Source organism: Seriola aureovittata, chromosome 2, assembly GCF_021018895.1.
Source record: "Seriola aureovittata isolate HTS-2021-v1 ecotype China chromosome 2, ASM2101889v1, whole genome shotgun sequence".
Classification (NCBI taxonomy): Eukaryota; Metazoa; Chordata; class Actinopteri; order Carangiformes; family Carangidae; genus Seriola; species Seriola aureovittata.
Window position 1 is genome coordinate 27,372,501 of NC_079365.1, and position 23,397 is coordinate 27,395,897.

At 42.0% G+C, this 23,397-nt stretch overlaps 1 protein-coding gene across 2 annotated transcripts in view; it reads left to right on the top strand.

Annotated features, from left to right (window-relative positions):
* The window catches only part of LOC130176231 (E3 ubiquitin-protein ligase RNF123), a 122,142-nt gene that overhangs the window by 30,378 nt on the left and 68,367 nt on the right, over nt 1-23,397 (top strand). For both annotated transcript variants that reach the window (XM_056387191.1, XM_056387185.1), the window contains exons 32-36: nt 1,201-1,340; nt 3,387-3,443; nt 3,855-3,986; nt 4,411-4,486; nt 6,054-6,138. In XM_056387191.1, coding sequence (XP_056243166.1) covers nt 1,201-1,340; nt 3,387-3,443; nt 3,855-3,986; nt 4,411-4,486; nt 6,054-6,138 — 490 coding nt within the window. The remainder of the gene's footprint in view (nt 1-1,200; nt 1,341-3,386; nt 3,444-3,854; nt 3,987-4,410; nt 4,487-6,053; nt 6,139-23,397) is intronic.

Genomic DNA, 23,397 nt, shown 5'->3' on the forward strand with positions numbered 1-23,397 from the left:
GCTCTTCCTGCTCCTGTTTCTTTTTTTCCTCTTCGTTGTGAATTTCTGCTTTTTCTTCTCTCCTGCATGATAACTGACTGTCATCTGTGTGCCTTCTCATCTGCATGCCTTTCAGGAGATCTGTCCATTGCTAGTTTCCAAAGTAAGTTATTCATTCCACCACTCCCATCTTTGTTCAGCGCTCGCTGCCGTCATTTATTTTTTGCTGTGACTGTTTTGTTAGCGGTGTTGAGTGCACACCCCCACCTGTCCCACGCTCCTCAGTCTGATGAAGTAGAACCTGTAGAGAGCAGTTTTTCAGGACCCCACTTTCCCAGGAGAAATTCACCACAGTGCATGTGATTATGTGACTTCCCATTATCAGCAGAAATTGTGATTGTTTTGTTATGTGTGCTGTGGCCCTTTAGCTCTCATCCATATCCCCCTCCCTCTGGGTTCAGTGGGTAATGAGTAATGATTTATTATGGTTAGTTGGTGGAACGACATACACAGACACGCACTGTAATAAAACCAGCCTCTTTTACACAGCCTGGTCCATTCAGGAATGTTGGACCTTTATTCTTCCCTGACGTTCAGAATAAAACATACAAACATAGATTTGGGGGAACGTTGTTGTTATGTATTTATTGGCAGTTATAGATTTCCCTGTATGTAAAGGAGTTCAAAGCAGCTCCACCTGGAGAAGCTACAACAGTAAAATGCAGCTGAAGCAGAGGAGGAGTTATTGAACACTTGACTCCACAGAGCTCCCATCATGTCTCTCAGAGGAGGGAGGAGCTCTGCAGAGCCTCATCTTTTCCATACGCTTCTGTTCGTCCTCACCCTCCACACTCTCCTCTGTGTGTTTACATCTGCGTTGTCCTCCCTGCTGTGTCCTCCTGTGTACTCCCATGTAATCCCTCTCCTATACTCTCTCCTCTCTCTCTAGTTTTCCTCTGACTTCTGACTCACCTGTTGGTTCTTCTGTTGTTTTAACAGACTGACACGAGCGATTGTCTCCTCAGTTATATTGTATTTACCAGCTTCGTCCCCGCCCCTGCGTCCTCACCTCTGATTAGACTTTGAACCCAGAACCCAGTCCCTCTTTTGGTATGAGGGTCAAAACGAGACCTGCTGCTCCTCTGAGAAATGATGGACATGCTGTTAAAATAAAAGCTTGTGCTCTTTGTTGACCCGTTTCCTCTCATCTGATTGGTTTAGAGCCGTGTCCGTCGCTGCTGCTGCAGAGACACATGGCGCAGCTGCTGAGTATGGACAAAGACATGGCCGCCTCGTTCCTCAACAGTGTCCTGAACCAGCTCAACTGGGCCTTCTCCGAGTTCATCGGCATGATCCAGGAGGTAAGACAAAGCATACCATGTTACTGCATAGATAAACACACATTACAGTGTATATGAGCCCATGTTTACTGTCTTAGGAAACGTTGGGAGCAGTTTGTAATAAAGGAGCCGTTGGTGGGAAAGGGGGGCCACATACATTAATACATTAATATCAGACTGAGGAGATTTCATCACAGTTTGTAAAATATCTTGACTCATGCAGAAAAGAGAACCAGTTTCACAAAGGTGTGATTCATGTCTGTCTCCACTGCTAAATGGTCAGTGAGAAATGTGTGAAACTAAAAGAGTCACTGATGTATCATTGCTCTCCTTTAACATTGTCAGACATCGATTCACATTTTCTTTTCAATATTTTCAGGAAAGTTGCTTAAACTTTGCACTAAGTCGGGTGGAAACTGGACTACAGTGTTCCACCTATCCACATGTGGATATGTTTTCCATAAAAGTTTCAGCAGTATTTCCATCACTTGGCTTCACAGATATTTCAGAGTGATTGAAATAGCAGCGTTATCAACTGACTCAGAGGTGGTGTTAAAAAGGTTAAAGGCCCATTCAGTGGTTTTTCATGTTTAAGCCAAATAACCTCCATCTGCTTACACTGTCATTTACCAAAACATTCAGCCACGTTTCAGCTTTTGAAATATTTTCCTGTTGTCAGACCTTCACCTCAGCATCTACATGCAGCACCACGCTGCCATTTTGATATGATTTAATGTGAAGTAGGTTTAATGAAAACCAGTGTTTTTGATTACGATGCATTAACCATGGTGAAAAAGTTTCATGTCTCAGTGAGTTCATTTCGATTTCGCACTAAAATGAGCTGAAACCAACGAACCTCGTTAGAAACTGACATCAACACTTCCATACGTGGGGAGATGTTTGTCAGGAATGTGACTCGTGTAACAGCAGTCCAGGTTTTCTGGGCTGAATCCAGTGGAGTGATCCTTTAAAGACAACTTGACTGGCTGGTAGAGTCAGATACAGGATGAAGCCCACATGTAAAAACAGAGTAAGGCGTGCTCTTTGTTTCCCTCTAATAAGATCATTTTGGCTTTTGGATAAATCCTCAGTAAGACTCTGAATCATCAAACCTCACAGCACTTAGTTTTCTAATTGATCACATTCCTGTGGGAATATCTGTTATTTGCAGCACTGCGGCATTAGTTGTTGTTTCCTCAGAGACACACTGGGTTTCACTTCACACATAAACTGCTCAGAGAGCAGCTCCGCGTTAAGCATTAGCTTCTCTTTGCTGTTATTTTAGCCATGTTAGTGAGATGATAATGTCTGTGAGTTGGTCCTCCTCTTTGGTCCAGACCGAAAAGTCTCAACAGCTGTTGGATGGATTGTGATGAAATGTGGTTCAGACGTTCATGTTTAACTATAATAACTGCTGATCCTCTGACTTTTCCTCGATCGTCATCATCAGGTTTAATTTGTCCAATACTTTGGTTTATTACAAGATACCTGCAGAACTACTGGCATTCCCATTAGCTGCAGCCGTGTTTACTGCTAATTAGCAAATGTTAGCATGCTAACAAGAATAACTAAGCTGGAGAACATGGTCGACACTGTGGTTGCTAAACATTAGCATGTTAGAAAGGTCTATTAAACATTATTGTAGTGTAAAGTGTTATTGCTGCTGAGCGGATGTATTATTGTGCATCACGTTCATATTACGACAGAATAAACACGAGTCGCTGCGGCTGTCTGGAAGTTTGACTGTCTGCAGGATTTGTTGTTTGTCAAAGTGACCAATAAAGTTTTCTTGCTCCAGCTGTAATTATTCAACAGAAAGCTGCTTCACTCTGTCAGTCAGTGGACAGAGATAAGGGTTTTAGAAGTCTGACTTTAAGCTGCGTGTCACAGTAGATTAACTTGGTGACTTCAGTAAAGACTTGTCTGAATTTCATGCAGGTGAAATTGGGAAAGTCAACAGAAATATTAAAGTTCAAGTTTTAAAATTCAGCTTTTTCAAATCCTTGATGATTTAAAGGTGTGTTGACTGTGATGATGTCCCTCCTTCCTCCCTCTCTCTCTTTTCAGATCCAGCAGGCAGCAGAGCGTCCAGAGAGGAACTTTGTGGACACTCGTCAGCTGAAGGTAACAGAAATGTATTAAATCTAAATCCAGTTTTGAATCTTTTATTCTGTTTGTCCAAGTGAATTCATGAGTCAATGGTGTCGAGCTGCAAGTCGTTTGTGTTTTTGTCAAGTTGCGTCTAAAGTGATCAGATTCATGGCTCTAGCCCAAGTAATGTGACTCGAGTGATAGAAAATGATAGAAAATAAGGTTTGTCTGTTTCCACGGAGTCTTTACATCATTATTCTCATTAAAAGAAAAGTAGGAAGCAAAATACAAATCCTTTCACTTACTGTTAATGTATCAATCCTGCTGGCTTAATCTGCTGCTCTCACTCTCAGATCAGTGTGTGTCATAGGTTCGTATTCAGGGTTACCTACTTCATGCCGAGTCACCTGGTGTGTTGATTGAACATGTAAAACCCTGTTCCAGGTGTGCGCGACCTGCTTCGACCTGTCAGTCAGCCTGCTGCGTGTGCTGGAGATGACCGTCACTCTGGTCCCTGAGATCTTCCTGGACTGGTCCCGCCCCTCCGCAGAGCTGCTCCTCAGACGACTGGCTCAGGTGATCCACGCCAGGAAACGCAAACGTCACAGTGTGATGGGTGTACTGGGTTCGCCCACGGATTTCTCTTGTTTACGTGGGGTTACTCTGGGTTAAAGGCAGGTCATGCTAGAAAAGAAGCTGTTTGAACAACCAGTCGTTCAACCACATCTGAAGCTCCACATGAAATCTAACAGGATGGTTCACATTTTCAGATTTCTGGTACATTTTCAAATTAAAAGCTTTTATTCTGAAGTTTGAGTAAAAGTGAAGATTTTGATTTTGAACTTTCACTTGAGTCCAACGTTTTAGTTTAAGCAGTTTGATGAATATGAGCCCTGAACTGTGTGTGTGTGTGTGTGTGTGTGTGTGTGTGTGTGTGTAAGAAGTTGGTTGCTTTTATTGCTGAAAAACATATTAATACTTGATGTCTCTTCCTCTGCAGCTGTTGAACCAGGTGTTAAACAGAGTAACAGCAGAGAAGAACCTGTTTGATCGTGTTGTCAACTTAAGACTGCCAGGTACACACACACACACACACACACGCACACGCACACATATTTGAAGTTTTAATTTTGTGAAGCCATTTTCCATTAGCACTTAATTTCACAGAGAGTTTCTTTAACAAAGCGTAATTTGGCCCGTGTTACAGGAAACAGATGAAGTTCTCTAAACTATTTGAGTTTAATTAGTTGTATTAAATTTCACATTTTTGCATGTTCAGTTCAGCACTAACTAAAATACTCTCTGGTTACACTATTAATAAACTGGAATGAACTAATTAGGCTTATAATTATTGCAAAATTCTGAATCTCTTTTCATAAGATTTCCTCTGAATTTACAGGTACATATCAGTTCATTTCTAGTAAATTATTAGAAACCGTGGCAACATTTTAATATGGACATCCAGTATAAAAGTGGAGGTATTAGGAATATGGTCACACACTAACTTAGCAAGCAACTGGATAAACATGTGAATCCATTCAGTGGAGCAGGAACTTATTCTGTTGATGGACTAATAGGAACGGTGATGGCTCTGCTGAAGTTGAGCTGCTCTGGCTCTATTTGGGAGGTGGGGGTTTACTGGAGCATGTAAAAAAAGTCATTTCTGTCAGCAGCAGGAAACTGAGTGAGACTCTGAGCAGGACGAGAGATTAATAACTGTTAGATTACTCATGAAGCCTGGTGGTGAAAATGATGGAGTAGAGGATTGAGAGGAGGAAATATCCTGAATTATCTTGTGTTCCTCATTCCCGACAGTGACATGATCATTTACACAGTGACTTTGGTTGTTAGAGATGTTTAGGATAAAACTTCAGATGAGAATCTTTTCTGTTAGTGTCCTTTTAACTTTAACAGGTAGCTGAGGTCGGCATAAACACCTGAAACAGCGGGGGACAGCTAATTTAGCTTGGCATAAACACTGGAAAAAGGGGGAAACGGCTATTGTAGTTTAGCATAAACAGAGGGAACAGGGGGAAACAGCTAGTGTAGCTTAGTATAAAGACCTTTTGCTGGGGAAACGGCTACTTTAGCTTAGCATAAAGACCTGAAACAAGGGGAATTAGCTAGTCTACTTCTGTCCACAGGTTAAAAAAAAAAAACATACACCTCCCAGCTCCTCTGAAGTTCACGGACATTTTGGGAGCTTTCAGTTTTTACAGATTTTATGTTTTTAATATGTTGTTTAGATAATATAATAAAACTGGGGGATTTGTTTACCAGCTCTGTCACCATCTGATGGATTTTGTTTTGTACACGACTAGACTCTGTGTGAAGTGATGTCACTGTGTCTCATCACTCAAAATGTCAATGCTGTTGGAGTTATAAACACACGGGTTTGTAAAAAAAACCTGAATTTTCATTTAACTGACTCATTACAGGGTTTCATTCATTTAAGTGCAAAATCGAAACAGTAAAACTCAGTAGTTTGTCTCACATTTCAACATATGAGGCAACCGGACATTAAAACGACTGGCAGGAATAGCATCTTTAAAGGTTGCAGCAGTCACGGTGAGAGCGCTGGTGTCATCAGTGCAGTTTCGATGAACCTTTCTGTCAATATTAAAACTAATGTTTGTGTTTCAGGTCTGGAAAGTGTTGACCACTACCCCATCCTGGTTGCTGTCACAGGGATCCTGGTTCGAATCCTGGTGGATGGAGACAGACAGGGGTGAGTCCGAGCTGGCTTTTTTTCTTACCCATAATGCACCTGAGCCAGGTTGTTTTTGTTGTTTTGGGTGTTAACTGGACCTTTTGTATTTATAGAATGGCACCAGTTTCAGACTCTGACTTCTGTTCGCTGTGTGTCAAACTGAATCACATTATAACTGTCATTATAACTGGCAGTTAGTCTGACTGGTCCTAACGAAGGTTGCTGTCTGATGAATAGGAAAGAAAGGTGTGTGTGTGTGTGTGTGTGTGTGTGTGTGTGTGTGTGTGTGTGTGTGTGTGTGTGTGTGTGTGTGTGTGTGTGTGTGTGTGTGTGTGTGTGTGTGTGTGTGTGTGTGTGTGTGTGTGTGTGTGTGTGTGTGTGTGTGTGTGTGTGTGTGTGTGTGTGTGTGTGTGTGTGTGTGTGTGTGTGTGTGTGTGTGTGTGTGTGTGTGTGTGTGTTGGCTGCCCGTTTAGCTCTGCACTTCAGCTTGACTCTGCTACAGCTGCTCTCTGAGTGATGGTCTTTGGATCTTGGATGGATCTTTGAAGATAATCTTTACACAGCTCTAGTGTGTGTTTGCTGTACGCTGTCTGGTTGTTGCACAGAGCCTGCAAAGAGTGAACAGAGCTGCTTAAAGTCACGATAAGGCTGCTTCTGTTAAAAATCTGATCATTCCCAAAGCTGAATTATTTTCTGATGTATATCAAGGGTGTAAAATGTTTTGTATATTCGTTAACGGAACATGAGGCAACATGGGGGTGTCAGGGCTTGTCTTGCTTTTTTTTCTTCTATTTTTGAAGTGTCTGAGATGTTACGCTAGAGGATTTTATCTTTTAAAGTACATAAGAATAACAATAGTAATATTTTTCTATATGATAAGACAAAACTTTATTAACGATGTACAAAATAAATTTGTGGAAATGGAAGATAAGAATTGCAACTCCCATGTGAATCAAATTGTTTTTCCCTCATTGCACAGCCTGGACATGTGCTGTAAAATTGTTATTGCATTATTAATATTCAAAACAAACACAAACACAGTATGGCACCATTTTCTAGTTGTTTTTACAGAGAAAAGATCAAAACAATGTGACCAGATTCTGAAGCTTTGCTGTTCTTTACATTGGAAACCTTTAATCAAGTGAATTCAGCCTGTAGGATTTACCAGACATCAGAACAGTGAATGAAGCTGATGTAAAAGGTTTTACTTCACTCTCTGCCGCTCTGTAGAAACGAGGATTTCTTTGCAGATGTGTGAGGAGTCAGCAGTCTCTCTGAAAATGTACTAATTAGGGAAACAGATCTCCGGCCCTGTGCATCATCCGTGACTGTCACAGAGCCGCTGCTCTGGGCTTTTCATCAACATTTGATTGAGCTTTAATTAACACAGCCGCTTCTCCAGTGACACGGCTGCGAAGGCGAATCCAAACTCATTACCTCTCAATAAAGCTCAGGCCCAACGACACAGTTGAGGGTCTGCTGACGGTTTGGGGTTCGGCATGAAATGGTGGAGGGAAGAAATCAGCTGTGCTTAATTGTGTTTAGGGAAAATGTCCCTTCAGGCCACCCGTACTTTACAGTGTGTACTCTGAGTGTGTGCTGCATTATGTGGATTAAAGTGTCCTGATGTGGCTGAAGGGTGTTTGTCTCCGTGGTTAACTGGATAATTGGGTTTCATCCAAACACGGAGAAGTTCTAATCTCTGTAGAATAACATTTTATCCTCATTTCACTGCTTCAGCAGCAGAAAAGAGATGTTCTGGTTTCCCTCCTGTTTCTGCAGCCAGACTCGCTCAAACAGTAAATTCTCAGACAATGGTTGGAGCCTTTATTTACCCCAGGCGCATTAAGAGGCAGGCCTTTATTTCTAATTTCCCCTGTTCCTCACTTTATGCAAACTCCATAAATCAACGATTTCCACAGCACCAACTCATCAGTACTGCAGAGTCATGTAGAACTCACCGCTCTGCTCAGACATCATGTTTCCTTATCCTCATTAATTCCAGACATTTCTTCTCCTGATTGATGTTAAACAAAACTCAACACTTCCTCGTGTTTTTTCACAATAAAGGCTTGCATGTATAAAGAAGGATGGAAAACTTTTAATGTGAAAACTATGGAGGAAGAGTTGTCCTGATGACTTTGAGCAGAATAAGCCCCAACACAAAGGTCAGGTTCTCTCTCACACTTTATGAATTTGAATTATGTAAAAAAAATTATGTGCTGATACGTGGTTGTAAGATTTTTTTAATCTTCTGAATATCGATGTCAGTATCGTGTGCTGTCGGCTGAATCCAAAATGTGCCGGTTTATAAAAACACAGATGAAACCAGATCTCACTAAAAGTGACACTCTCGCATCTCCAGTCAGGATTTTCCTCGCTCATATTCACACTCTCTCACTCTCACAAGCGCATCATGAGGCCACGGTGGGGCATATCACACGGTGTTGATGGGCTGCAGTGTGGAGGAAATTCAATTAGCAGACGATAAAAGCTGCAGCTGGTGCCAAAGTAAAGCAGCGACTGACAGGAAACGCCGTCTGAGACTGAATCTCTTCGCTCGGCTCCGACTCATCTGGTCTCAGACTGAAGCTGTGAGTTACATCTACGTCTGCAGGCTGCGTGATTCTCTGGTAAACAGGAATCATCACTGATTTCAGTGTAATCAGGATTAGGTGATTCTATACAGTCTGATTTCATAATGCTCGGAGGCTCACTTGTCAGTTTGTTGGGAACAACAGCTCAAACTAAGTCAGTCAGATAACAGATCGTCCTTCATGAAGGTGCTAATGTTCAGTTTCTGTGGGTTCGTTTTTGGAGGCTGTAGTTTGTGCTGCATTATATCGAGTTCAACAGTAACACAAACCACAGCCTCCAAACACCTCTAAAAATGTTTGAACATTTTATTTTCTGCAGAAGTAGGAAAAAGTAAAAGAGGGAGAGCGGAGCTTCTAAACAACAAACCTGTTGGTCACGGTCAACATCTGTTAGGACAGGCATTCAACATGTTATACATATTACCAGTGACTTGACTGGGACTGTACATGTATAATGTAGTTTCAGTCAGACACTGAACCAGGATCAAATCTATCACTGCTCATTAACACTGTCGTCATGTAGCTGCTGAGCCGCAGATAAAATCAATATCTCATAATCAGGACATTGTCTGACAGGATGAAGATAAATCCAGGTTAATGACAAGTCTGTGTGCACATACAATATTTACAATACAATATATTTTTCGCCTCTCGACCCGATCAACAGGATTCCCGATACGGACAGCATTTTATGAAGTGTTTGTTGTGTTTACAGTTACAGTTTAATCAGCTGTTAGTGGGTCTGTTTGTTGTTTCCATCAGCCGCTCTGCTCCCGTTATCACGTATCATTAGCCAACACATCTCTTAGCATTCACCCGTCGTTCTGTGGCCGCGGAAGCAGGAAATTGATTGATTGTCTCTCCGTGTTCCTGCTGGTTCATGTGTGTGGCTCAGCAGTTTATAATTCTCCTCCTTATCGCTCATAAAAGCTCTTTCAGTCAGGCTCATCCTGGATGTCCCAGTGAAGTCACAGAGTCACAGATTAATGAATGTGACAGGTCACAGCCTGTGTTTTATCAGCAGCATCTTACAGCCACTGTACTGGGAAATAGATTTATATAATCTGGAGTGTTGTCAGCTGGATTCTTTTGTTATAATGGAGGATGGATGTTGTGTATGAGTGCACCTTTACTGGCACAGAGCACAAATCCATCTGTACATACACCGTTGTGTTATCGGAAGTTAAGAGGGAGAAATGAGCGCTGCCTTTCATGAAACTTTTACACAGACAGTCACTTCTAGAAACTTAATTTTGAATTATTAATGAGTGATGGATTTTATCACGCTGTTACCGATCTTTTCATTTTTACTTTGAACTCTGAAGCACTGTGTAAAGGCTGTTTTTAATGTGAGCTCTATGAATTAATCACTGATTATTGTTCTGATGTTTGATAACGATGACTGACAGATCACATGACACATGACGGGCGCCACAGCCGTCATGCTGATGCAACAGTCGGAGAAATCGTCGTTCTTCGAGGCCGATGATTCGAGGCCTTTCTACATCCATGTCAGTCTAACTGTGAGGCTTGTGCACGCTCCGCAATGACTGAGAACGCACATACCGCTTTATGAATCTGTTTAGTTGTGTTTTAGTCGTAGATGAGAGTTTTATGGATCTGGTCCCTGTGGATGTGAAGGGTGGGGTACACATCTCACCTGTTTGCTCTCAGGAAACGGGTTGTGATTCTGCAGGTTGTGTCAGTTCTGTGCTGCTGATGCTGACAGTGTACTGTATGATTGACTGCTCATGTAAAATACTTAGCGAATATGCAGCTGCAGTCAACATTTCCACCCTGACCAATGAGGCAGTGAAACGTTTCTGCTGTGACACAAAGTGAATTCACTTCAGCGGTTTTCTCAGCAGCAGATTTCCTGAGCTGCTGGTTCACAGCAAACTGTAAAGCAGTAAAAAACACAGCTCAGAACAAAAGAAGGGGGAAGGAGAAGTCTGATTCATGTATCTTTTTGCATCTGATTCATTTCCATTTGATATGTCTGTCTACAAAACACTGAAACACATGAATTCAGTTCTTGTGAAGCATCAAGGGTGGAAACTGTGTGAGAGGAATGGAGAAATAGAGAGTTCCTGTCTAATAACATAGGCTTAGATAAGACAGGGAGATTAATTATTATCTTAGATTTTAAGAAATAGTTCGACATTTACGGGAAATATGAAACCACAGCCAGCAGCTGGATAGCTTACTCAACGCAGCGAGTAGGTTCAACACAAAGTCCCCATCTCCCTTTCCAAACACAACCAAATACAAAGAGTTGTTTGCAGAGCAGTCGGAGTCAGCGCGGTCCTGTAATAGCAAAGGGCAGCGGAGGGATTAACCAAAGTCCAGTTCAGTATAAACAAATTCCAGTCAAATCATTCTGGGCGATATCGTATTATTGCAAATTTATTTTGAAACAGCCGATATCCAGCCAAGTCCTGCACAGAGACACAAAGTCTGCCGCCCGAGACTCGCTCCATTTAGCTTAGCTTAGCTTAGCGTTAAGCGAGTGGAAACACAAGCAGCTTGGGACTTGCTGGTCCTGGCTCAGTCAACTGCCAGCTCCTTTTTGTGGAGGAGTGTTACAATCCAGCGCATGAGCCCCTTTCAGAAAAAAGTTGAACTGTCCCTTTACAACAGTGTTGACTAGGTTATAACTGGTCTGTTAGGAGGGAAATATGATGCATGAAGTTTGGGTTTGTTCTTGGGAATTTGGAGAAATACAGGTCATAGTAAGTAAAGACAGCCTGCAGGTGAGACACCTGGTCTGTGTAATGTATTTTGAGAGTCTTGTCATTGTTGTGAGTGAGTGTTGTCAGGTCTAATTAATCCAGTGAGTTCACACACATGAGGTGTAAAGTTAAACCCAGCTACCTTCCTTCCTGTGGTCTCACCTCTCCTCTCTGCTTCACCACTGCCTCCTCCTCTAGATGTTTCTGTCATGAACAGGCTTTTGCTTTTGTCTTTCATCAGATGAGTGATAATATACTGCAGTGAGTGTGTGAGTGTGTACCGTGTTGTGATCAGTGATGAAGACTTTTTGTTGGTCCTCTCTGACTCCGTCCTGCAGTAACTTTAGTAAGTGGTCCGGGATGGATGGTGTTGGGAGTGTTCAGGGTCGCGGGTCAGTGCAGTGATGGGACACCACAGGAAGGCTCCCTGCCCATTAATGGACTCTGTGTGACCAGTAACATAATTGTTGAAATGAATAAAAGCATGATTGTCCTCCACAGCAGAGCTGGACCGGCTCATGTGAGGCGACGGGGAAAAGTCCAGTAAAAGTCCAGACGTTGGTTTCTAACAGCAAAAGTGTTGCTGCACATGATCCACCTGTTTAAACGTATAGCTTACTGATTATGTACGTACAGGTGAGGTTAACTGCAGTGTAGCTCAGAGAGAGAGCATGTTCAACAGCAGGAACCTTACATATTTTATGGTTAGTTAGTTAACTCAGCGTTTGAGGCTTTGCACTGAGAACAGAACCTGGTGCAGATCAGCGAGTCTTCATGTCTCCAGCTTGGTTATGCTAAACAGATATCCTGCAGGTTCTCAGTAAACTCTGTCGTCAGTGAGGCTGGAAGTGTGTCTGTCCTCCTCTGCCAGTGAATGACTTCTTCAGCCCACGTGTTTTTCTCATATGTAAATTTGTGCTGTTCTGTTCCACTTTATTTCTCTTAAAGTGAAGTTTCACTAAAGGTCATCTGTCATCTTCAGAAATGTCTTGTCTGTATGATTAAATAATCAGGGTTTCAACTTCTCCTTCTACTTCTCTGTGAGAGTTCCATGTTCAGATTGATACCAGCAGCTGGTTAGCTTAGCTGTTCATTTTTCATATTTTCCAGTCTTTATACTAACCATACCAGCTGCTGGTTAGCTTAGCTGGTTTTAAGTCTTTACGCTAAGCTAACCAAAGCAGCTGCTGGCTGTAGCTCTGTGTTTACTGCACAGACATGAGAGGTGTCAATATGAGTGTTTCTTTCAGCCAAGAAAAACGTCTTTTAACGTCTTTAACCCCAAAGACCATTTGGAAGATCTTTAACTATGCTCACATCTGCCGTGTTAGGTTGAAATTATGTAAATTGTAAATGTAAATTATGTCATTGAAAGTGTTTTTAAAGAACCAAATATTTTTTATCAAATGATGCTAATGGTGCAGATATAAAACTGTTGTCTGAAAGTAGCTGTAACAAAGTGCTATGAGAGTCTCTATGACATCGTCCTCCAGTGCAGAGTTTTTCTTTTAAACTACTTGAGGTGGGAGCATCAGTTAGTGGAGACTGAGTGATAAAAGCATCATACTCTCTCACAGATAACATGGTGAACATTAGTTTAGTGGTCTAATCACTCTGGTTTGACCTCTCCTCCTCCCGTGATCGAATTCCATCAAGGATTCTTCTTTAGTTTCTCCTGCACCTTATTACTCCCATTAGTGTCCACACATAATGGTATTTATTGACCAGCGAGTATAGAATCCATCAGCGTTATGTTGATGGTATTAAAACTGTGCTCGTCCTTAAAAGAACTGTGCTGTTACTTTATCCTGCTGACTCCGCAGGGAGATATGCAAATACACAAGGACAAAGTGGACACTGTTTCTACAGCAAAGATCATGTGCTGTTCACAGATTCTCTTGATAAATGTCCTCAGGTGATGTCACCTGAGTCAAAGAAGGTCAAGTGTGAAAAGTTGAAACAAACCGGGGGGGTGGGGTGGAGGTGGAGTTAGGAAGAAGAGAGTTTACCAGAACCTCACATATTGGCCTGTTCCTCATTTCTGCTGCAGGCTCCAGGCTACTTCTAGCATAACACACCCTAATCAACCACCCAACTCTCAGAAGTCCAGGTGCACTGTGGGTAATGTAGGCAGCAGGTTTTGACAAAAAGGAATGTCTGGAATAAAAAGACGACATATGCTGCTTCGATTTATTTATTTATTTATTTTTCAACTGTCCATCATGAGTGTGGCAGTGTCACAGGAATATGATGATAAAGCTATAGCCTCCTTCTAACCCTGTAGTAACTGACAGATGTGTTGCACATCCACCACCATTTAACCCCAGGTTGTTGTGATGCCAGCAGCTGTGGGTACTGGAAACCTGCTGAAGCAGCTTGTCCTCTGAAACGTTGGTTTGCACGGGATTACTGAATGTGTGAAATGAGTTTTATTCTGAAGCTCTGACGGTCCTCGTGTCTGCGCTGTGAAGAGCCAAACCTGTGCTCTCAGGATGCTTTGTGTGTCTGTGGCGGGATGGGTGGTGAAAACACACCACACACATTGGTGATTAACTCACGTATCATCAGACATGGGGTGATGAAGTAGCTTAGCATAGTTAGCGCAGCTTTCCCCGCCATGCCCTGCTAGGTCCATTCATCACTTCATTCATTCCTCACATCTCTTTCATCCATCCATGAGGCCATCCGTCCATGACACCCGGTGCTGTCTTTTGTCTTTCTCACCGTGACGAAGGACAGACAGAGACCTTGGATTTTCCTGATTACACCTTTTAGGTTTCAGCATTTTTATGCATTCAGGAAATAAATTAACTCTAAAGTTAAAGTCAAACAAATGGCTTAACAGTAACTATAAATGTATGCATATTAGTTCTGTAGCTCTTGCTTTACCCTGCCTGCAGACAAACATGAAGTCTGTGTGTGTGAATAATACCAATGTACAGTTTTAATGGACAGGATTCAACTTTACTGTGCATTCACAGCAACATTCCAACTCTGACATGCATATACATTTCCAATTGTGGACTTAATTGTGTGTTTTTCATCTTTGTCTCATACTGTTCCACGGTACGACATGCTAATTAATTGAACGGGAGAACGGCCGTCCAGTGAATGGCCTCGAGCTGTGTGCTGAACTCATTTCATGTGCTGATGCAGCTCACATGCAGCCGGTTTCACCAATAGCTTTTGGCCACTCGTGGGTGTTGGAGTGTTTGTGCATGTCATAAATCAGAGATGCAGCGTTCCAGTTTTGTGCCACTCCAGGGAACCACCACCACAACCAAGTGGATTCCTGGAAGCCTCCATTCACCTGTGCACGCTTGACATTGTGTTTTGGGTGAGACACAAAGTCATGAAAAATGTTGGTCTCACAGCAAAAGTAGGTGGGACATTTTTGCCCTCCTTTCTCTGGTGCTGTAGGCCAGTCTGTCAGTCTGTTTGTGGATCTTAGCTCCAAGTCCTTTGCTTCCTAATACATCTTTAAAACATCTCACAAACATATAGTGTAATGTACAAACTGCTGTATATTTGCAATAGGTGCAAACTCCAAGGTCCAAACATATGACGCCATAACTAAAGGTGCACCGACCCGACGGCAAACAGAAAACTGGGACGAATTTTATATAAATTATACGTACAGAAATGATTCAAGCAGGAATAGAGATAAACCTGGTGTGTTGTACAAACTCAAACCAACAGTGTTTTAGTCCCTTAACACTTCCTGACTCACCTCGTCTGTCTGTGGCTCTCAGTTCCAAGCTCGTTGGTTCCTACTGAAAAAAGAAGGTTAAACACAAGAATTCATTGCTACTGTTTGTTTGGTGTTGTTGGCACAAAATATGAAGATAGTCATCATGAAATGAATGAACCATGTCTGATCCTGATCCTCCCTGAGCCTCAATCTTTGTTTCTGAAGATGTCACTGTAGCTTTGTTCTGTTTATCATGTCTGCCAGACTCTGTGACAAACCAGCCTTGACGTAGCTTCAGTCTCATCACTTCTGCCTCTGTCATCAGAAGAAATAAATATTTACAACTCAAATCTGAAACGGGAAACATCAGGGAAGCCGACAGAGATCAGTGGGGTGGGGTGGGGGCTCGCCATCAGCCCCCTGTATGAGATTTATGAAAGGAATGCTGTTGTCGAACAGCTGATAAATGCACAGAACAGAAGATACATCAAGCATCTGTTAAACCTGAATTATGAATGATGTTGGAAAGTGTAAGGTTTTTTTTTTTTAGATTATAACCTCTATTTTAATGTCATTTGATCGGTTCCACAGCATCTGCTGGACCTCATTTGCAACCTGTTTTCGTCTCCAGCTCCTCCATCTCTTCTTCTTTTGCAGTAGATCTACAGTTTTATGAACCTCAGTCTCTCCCTCCTCCTCTCACTTCAGTTTTGAGAAAAGCAGTTTTTTTTTATTTTTGTATTATTTATTCTGTAGAAATCTCACAGTAGCTTCTTCCATCTTCTCTCTTTCTCTCCCATCACTGTCCCACAGTCCAACACTCTGCTTGTGTGGTGACTCGCTGATTCTTTTTAATGGTGTTATTTGCGGTGGATTTCATCTGTCCATCACCCTCGTGTCTCCCTCTCCTCTCTGTTCACATCAGGACTATTAACAGCCGCCCCCCTCCACTCCTCCACACTGTAGGAAATCAATGGTGCTAATTATTGTCCATTACCTCAGGCTGAAAGACATGAGAAGCAGCTCGCAGCCATCCACAGATTAGATTGGGACCGGGGCTAATTAGCTTAGCAGCTTTGGAGCATGAGAGGCCTGGGCTCTGGGGATGTTGGGTTTTTTTTTTCCACCACATGAACCGGGCCTGCTGTGAGTTTTATTGCTCTGTGCGACTGCTGCTTTCACTGCTAATCTCTCTCAGCTGGGAGGATTGTTTTCCAGTACATAGTGGTGTCCCGCTGGGTAGGGAGGGGATGTGGTTTCAGGAAGTTTTTCCTTCTGTGGTCGGTGGCGCTGGACGTTGTTGACTCTGAGACAAAATGTGCACTATGTAAGAAGTAAATACAGCAGCGTTAGACATCGAATAATTCCCCAATCTGTCACCACGTTACTGAGCATCAATAAAAAAAGACGAAAATGTGGCAATTTCATTCTTTCTCTTTCAGAGGCAAGACGAATCAGAGATTGTTTATAATAATAATAATAATAATACAAACAAACACAATACTAGTTCACAAGTAGAGAGGACACCATCAGTAATGTCATTAAAAACAAGCCCAGATGCTGTAGTATCAATGATTATTGATTGTACATGATTATTTTACAAATTAAATAATTAACTATTTCAAAAGTGGCTCAACTAATTTAATTGCTGCTTAGTAAGACTGAGAGGGACGAGCACATTAGCGATGGTAATGTCAGTCAGTTGGATGGATCCAGATGAAACATGGTTCTGCCTGTAGGTCTCTCACTGACAGGAACACATCACTGACCCCCTCCCCCTCGCCCTCCTCACAGCTCACTGTTCTCAGACTCAGCTCACTGTTATCGCCCTCGTCTTTCACCCATGTTGCATCACCGCTGCCTTACATTACCTCATTCATCACCGTCAACATATTTGAATTAATCTGACTCAACGAGAGGCCCCGTCAGAGTTCCTGTCTGCTATGAGACTGTGCTGATTCTTGCAGTAGCGCCACATGTACAGAGGACAGCAGGTGGCGTGTAATGAATTGTAATAATAGGTACCACCCCTGTCATTGTAACCAGGGGAGGGAGGTGATCCTCCAGGTCACATGTAAATGTCTTGATACTTGATTAGCTGCACACTCTCTCTCTGCAGAGGGAATTATTATTCTCTGCTCTGCTGACAAAGACAATCTCACACATGCAAACCCTCCTGATTTCCATGGCCTGCTCTTCCCCTGGGGCCTCATTTCGTCCACATTTCCCCTGTATTTAATCTGCACACCAACCGCCTTCATTAAAAGTACAGATACAAAACATCGAGGTCATACACTGAGCTAGAATATAGATTGCACTCAACTCTGACGAGTCAACATATTTACCTGTGTGTAAAATGCAAAATGCAGATGGGGGGGGGGGGGGGGGCTGTGTCATATGGTACGGGTGGTCTGGATGGGACAGCCTCGTAAAAACTGATTCAGACAGCCTGGGGTTTATATGTCATGTAACTAAGGAACCAATCCCGTAAACTCGTGAGGACGGAGGCGGGCAAAATAAACTCGAAACCCTGTCAGTACAGAGAGTGAGAGTTTGCATTAGCACAACTGCCAGTTACAAGCTAACAAACAACATTAAGATGCTAACTATGCTAAACCGTTCTGATCCGTCTGCTAGTCTCTGGTTCTGGTCTCAACAGACTCCTCATGTGAGTCTGGGTCTGATTGAGGCTCAAACATGTGGCTGAATCTCTGTGATGTTCCCTCCTCTAATCATCTTGATACTCTCTGCTGTCTGTCTGTTCTTATTTATCCAATGGAAAAAAACTGGGGTTTGCTATTGGCTGCTTTTCTGCACATGATCTCAGAGTATCAGCTGTCCACAGTTGCCCACGTATGGAGCAATGCATGCTGGGTTTTTAGTGTGACCCTCTGCCAGAGAGTCTCAGCAGGTAGAAACACAACCTTGATTTACTGACATCTGATGAGCAACGTGTGAAATGTTGTTCAGGGTCTCCTGGACAGATTTCTTCAGAAGTGAGGAGGTGACACTGCAGTGATGGAGGTTTGTTCACCTCCACTTCCTGTCAGATTCGTCTGCAGCCATGGTGTTAGTCAGTTGTTGTGTGTCTGTTAGCCAGCGCTTCAGTTCAATACTGTGTGTCCGAATCTGTGAGATGTGTGTGTTTGGTCAGGTGTGTTTTATCCATGTGTCTTTCCAAGACACGGACAGTTACAGTCACTTCGGATGTGTTGTGTCTTCGCCTGGAGCGGCATCAATCATGTTTCGTCTTTCTGTCAGTCACATGTTCTTTTCCTCCATCAGTCAGTGCAACACAAACTGAGTCTGTTCCCAGTGTTTCCTCTCTGTCTGTCAGACACTCAGAGATGCAGAGGTGGTTAAATTGATGCACTTCCACCCAGCATCTACTGTGGGGTGAGGAAAGAGGGGTCTCCTCTCCTCTCCTCTCCTCTCCTCTCGCCTCCTCTCCTCTCCTCTCGCCTCCTCTCCTCTCCTCTCCTCTCCTCTCCTCTCCTCTCCTCTCCTCTCGCCTCCTCTCCTCTCCTCTCCTCTCCTTTCCTCTCCTCTCCTTATACTTGGACATGTTGTAAATGAGCTCCAGTCTACACTTCACCCATCATACGGCCTCCAGTGCAGAGCGATGGATTTCTTTATGTCAAAGTTTCAGCGTTTCTGTCGACTTTGTTCACTTAGACCAACGTGTCTATCAGGCCAGTTTGTGTTTTTACAGTTTAATGCCTTGTCAGTGATTTACACCCTTGTTCTTATTTACTGTACGTGGACAGAAAACCACTTGTTTCTTTCATGGAAACACAGATTCAGTTGACTTATGCTGCGGCTGGAGGAGATTTTGTTATGATAACGTTAGGATCGATAACGTTTTGCTTAAAATCTGAATATAGTTTTCAATCTCTTAAAGTTGAAAATGACCAAAATCTGTATCTGAGAAGACATGTCGATTAAATATGTATCTGACACATTGAAATAACAGCTGTAGAGACTTACTTGGTATTGGTCCTGATTGTGAATTATTAACTTGATCCCTTTTAATTATTGATCTTGTGTGAATGAAAGTTTAACTGGAGAATGTTACAGATATTACAGCACAAAATCATTCAGTTCAACTCGCAGTATCAGATTCATTTTGTAGAGAAATGCCTCTCACTGAGGATCTTTGGACACTGGCTGCACATTGAACAGGAAACAGCCACAGATTTCCTGCTGGACATTCATTCGCTCCAGCTGATAAACTTTGTCCTGAGAGGAGTTTTACTTTTGAAGATAAGAGTTGGACGTCAACTTACTTAGTTGTTTTAAAAACTGCAGTTCCTCTAATGGCCACTTGCTCCAAAAGTGAGTCAATCTCCATAGACTCCCATGTTAAAATGCCCAGCTTTACAGCTGCTACACATGCCCCACCTCTTTGCCCATCCTTAAGTTGAGCCAGGAATTAGGCGGAGCCAGGCACTGCCAAGATGGCGGTGGTGGAGCAGCTCACTCTGAGCTTCAAAACCGCTCTTCAGAGTTCTTCACTTGACACTCAGTACTGTGTGTGTTTTCCACTGCAGCCCCACACACACACTCTGTGACAGCTCCCACACAATAAAGCATCAACAGACGACAAACACATGAAAGAAGTTAGAGTGAATCAGAAGAACGAGCTGGAGACAAGCAGATTTTATAATATATATAAGACATTTACTGAACATTACATTACATTACATTACAGTGCAGTGCAACCACATTTCATTCACACTTCCTCCACCTCACCTCATCTTCTGTTGTGTTTAACTATATCTGCCACAGTGAAACGGACAAAGGCAGGTGTGATGACACAGAATAAATCTCCACAGTAGTCTCTGTATGTAGCCAGCATGAGTATCAGTTAGAAAATTATCCAGACTATTCAGATCCAGATTCAGTCTTTGGAGGACTTGTAGAATAACTGGATGGTCATAGGTTTGCCAAGACAACTACTGGGAGTGTTGTTTGCACAAATAATCACCCCTGAACCCCCTCACACCTGTTTGTACATCACCAACCCAGAGATGAAACATGACATCAGGTTATAAGTAACTCTAAATTTGATTCCCTGAACTTTAATCTTCATTGTTGCTTAAGTCACAAATATTTAAATTTATCGAGAAATACTTAAACTTTTCAGGGGCTTCAAACAAAATAATATTTCATATGTAAAGTACCAGTCAAATTTATATAGTTATTTAACTTGGTGTAATGTGTCAGTGTTTTTGAAATTAAAGCACCGAACAAATAAATAATAGATTTTAAAAACAATCAATCATTGAATCTTCTTGTTAAACTAAATTTAATTTACATTTTTGACTCATCCAGCAGCTGAACACACAATGCAAATCAAACATTGTTCAGAAAGTTGGTCCCAACATTGTTGCAGAAGTTCCCACAAATGTGTTGCACTTGCAGGTTGAATTTTTACAATGGACAGTTTACCACTGATCTTTGTACCGTTTCTAGATTTTTCTGGTTGAGCAGTTGAAATTTCAATAAAATATGGCAACATGGTGGTGTCGTAAAACCTTTACCTGGTAGTGTACATATTAAAAAACATGGTCAAAAACCCACATGTATGAACTTCATTCTTCAAGCTTGTTCTACAGTATAATCTTCTGCAGTGAACTTTGCTTAATTTCAAACAACCTTCTTAACGAACTTCACTGTGTAAGAGATCTAATGTTGTGTTTGGTGCGAATAAGCAAACGATGGGGAACATCATGTTACCATGTTGACGGCACAATCAACTGTTGACCGGTTTTATTAAAATGTAATTAAAAATTCTGATTACGACGTGTAAGAAATCTGTGATAACACAGACTGAATTTAAATCCAGTGTCTTACACTCGGCCTGAGTTTATTTTGGCTTCAGTGTTTGTGTCATTATAACAGCTATTGTTTTGAAGGTGTTAATGTGCTGTGAGAAAACAACTGATGCATTCATTAGTTTTTGTCAGTATCGTTGCATTCCTTTGTCATTATATTGAATTAGTTTTAAAGGTGAAGAAGTGGCACATGCATTTATTTGTTTGAACATTATTTTCTTTGTTCCTCACACACACATGTCTGAATTGTGAAAATGTAGTTATTAGATGCCAAAAAAAAGAGGCAACCTTCAGTCATAAAGTAACGTAGACGACACAGTCGCGTAAACGGTGATGTGTGACACTTCTGCCGTTTACAGGACTTTGGTGACTCCAGGTGGCAGCTGCTCTCATTATCTCATGGTGAATTTCATCATTGACATGAACGGGTCGAGAAAAGACTTTGCACTCTGATCTGAGATCTGTTTATGTTTGTTGACAAGTTGAAGTCATGAGAGCATGAGACCGATCTGTGTTCAGATTCTCCTGACTGTGTCTCTGACTGTTTTCAACATGTAACATGTTCTACAGGTTCACAGACACTTAAACAGTGGAATCCTTTACACATAGTACATCACAGAGTTGTGCAGGATTCACAGGTTTGTTCCTGGTCTGTAGATGTGAGTGGTGACATGTTGAAAGTGGTTGGACCCCCGATTAAACAGATTTAAATTGTTCTGGTCAAGCGCTTATTCAGTATATTCACACACACTGATGAATGTTTGCATAACTGTGTTTGTTGCTGTACATGCATGCATGCATATGTGTGTGTGTGTGTGTGTGTTTGTCATTGTTGGCTCTGGAGCAGATTTCCCATCATACCAGTGGTCTTCTGTTACCGTGGAAACGACAGAGCAGCATAAATTGGAGTCTGGATGGAGGGTGGGAGATGCCGATGGTCTGAACCAAGAGGAAGTTCTGAGGAAAATAAGATGGAGAAAAAGACGGGAGGAGGGAAAAAAAGAGGAAAGACGAGGAGGAATCAGACAGACAGGAGGGGTCAGAGGGCAGAGAACGAGACCAAGGAAAAGAGGGATTAACAAAGGAACAAGAGGTTTAAGGTGGAAGGAGAGAGTAGAGGCGAGATGGATATATCTGAGGGTGAGAAAGGAAATCACAGGTGGTGATGGAGGGAGAGGAAGATGATGACACGTAGAAGAAATGACAAAATACATAAAGGAAAAGGGAAGCGAGGGCAGTGGGAGGAGGGGCAATTGAACAAAACAGTTGTATCGTTAAATCGATCTCCATGAAAATAAAGAACAATAAATACACCAATGAAAATCATTCCTATTTTTGAGTTTTAGAGTAAACTTGCTAAAAATCTCAATGATAAAATCTTTAGGTGTGACCTTTACTGGTTCCCCTACATCTGCTCCACAAATGGACCAAATGTCAGATTGATATGTAAAAGCACTGAGGTTTTACAGGAAGCAGTGAACCTAGACGTCCTTTAGTGTATGAAAACTCTGAAAAAAAGGCTGGAAATTGGCTTTTCCAGTATTTCAAGAAATAATGTTTTTTTTTCTTCAAGAGATAAACTCTTTGGGCTATTGACAAGGAAAACAAGCGACCACAAAATGAGGGAATTTCAATGTGATCTATACAACATAAAAAAAAAGAGCCTGAGGTGACGTCAAACAGAGTCTGTTTTGTTTTGTCCAACAGACATGCTTACACATGAATGCATCAGTAATTATAGATATTATATATTATGTTCTGCAGAATGAGCACTTACATTTGGTACTTCAAGTGTATTCTGATGCTGATACTTTGAATGCTGGACTTTCACTTGTAACAGACTATTTCTACAACTCAACAGACTGACTCTTTGGAATAAACCACTCCAGTGTCTGTCATCTTTACATGTGCAGCGATCGTCTGTTTTTAGCGTCAGTCACACACGGCGTGCAGCTCCAAACATCATCTATACCCATCATCTATAGATTAAAACCGACTTGTGGTGCGACGTTCCCAGCTGACACCACTGCTGCTGTGTGTAACATACGTAATCAGTAGCGTCTGTGGACAGAGTTAGACGTTGACGACGAGTTTGGCACAACGCCAACAGTCACTTGGCTCTGCAGGCGACGTGCAGATGGAACCAGAAAACAAGCTAACATACTAAATAAATGAACGCTGGGGTCCGATCACATCCACCCCTCATTAATACGCCTTAATCTAATTAATTTATTTACCAATTATACATGTAAGTGATTGACTGAGCTGTGTGACGGGAAGCGTGCAGGACCTGCTGAGAAGAACTAGGCGGATATAAAACAGTCATTTGTTGAGCCCTGGTTTTTTATTCCTTCTAGTTTTAATTGTAAAAAGCAGAAATTATGTAGTTCTGTGTTAATATCTGTTTCTTTTTTCTTTCG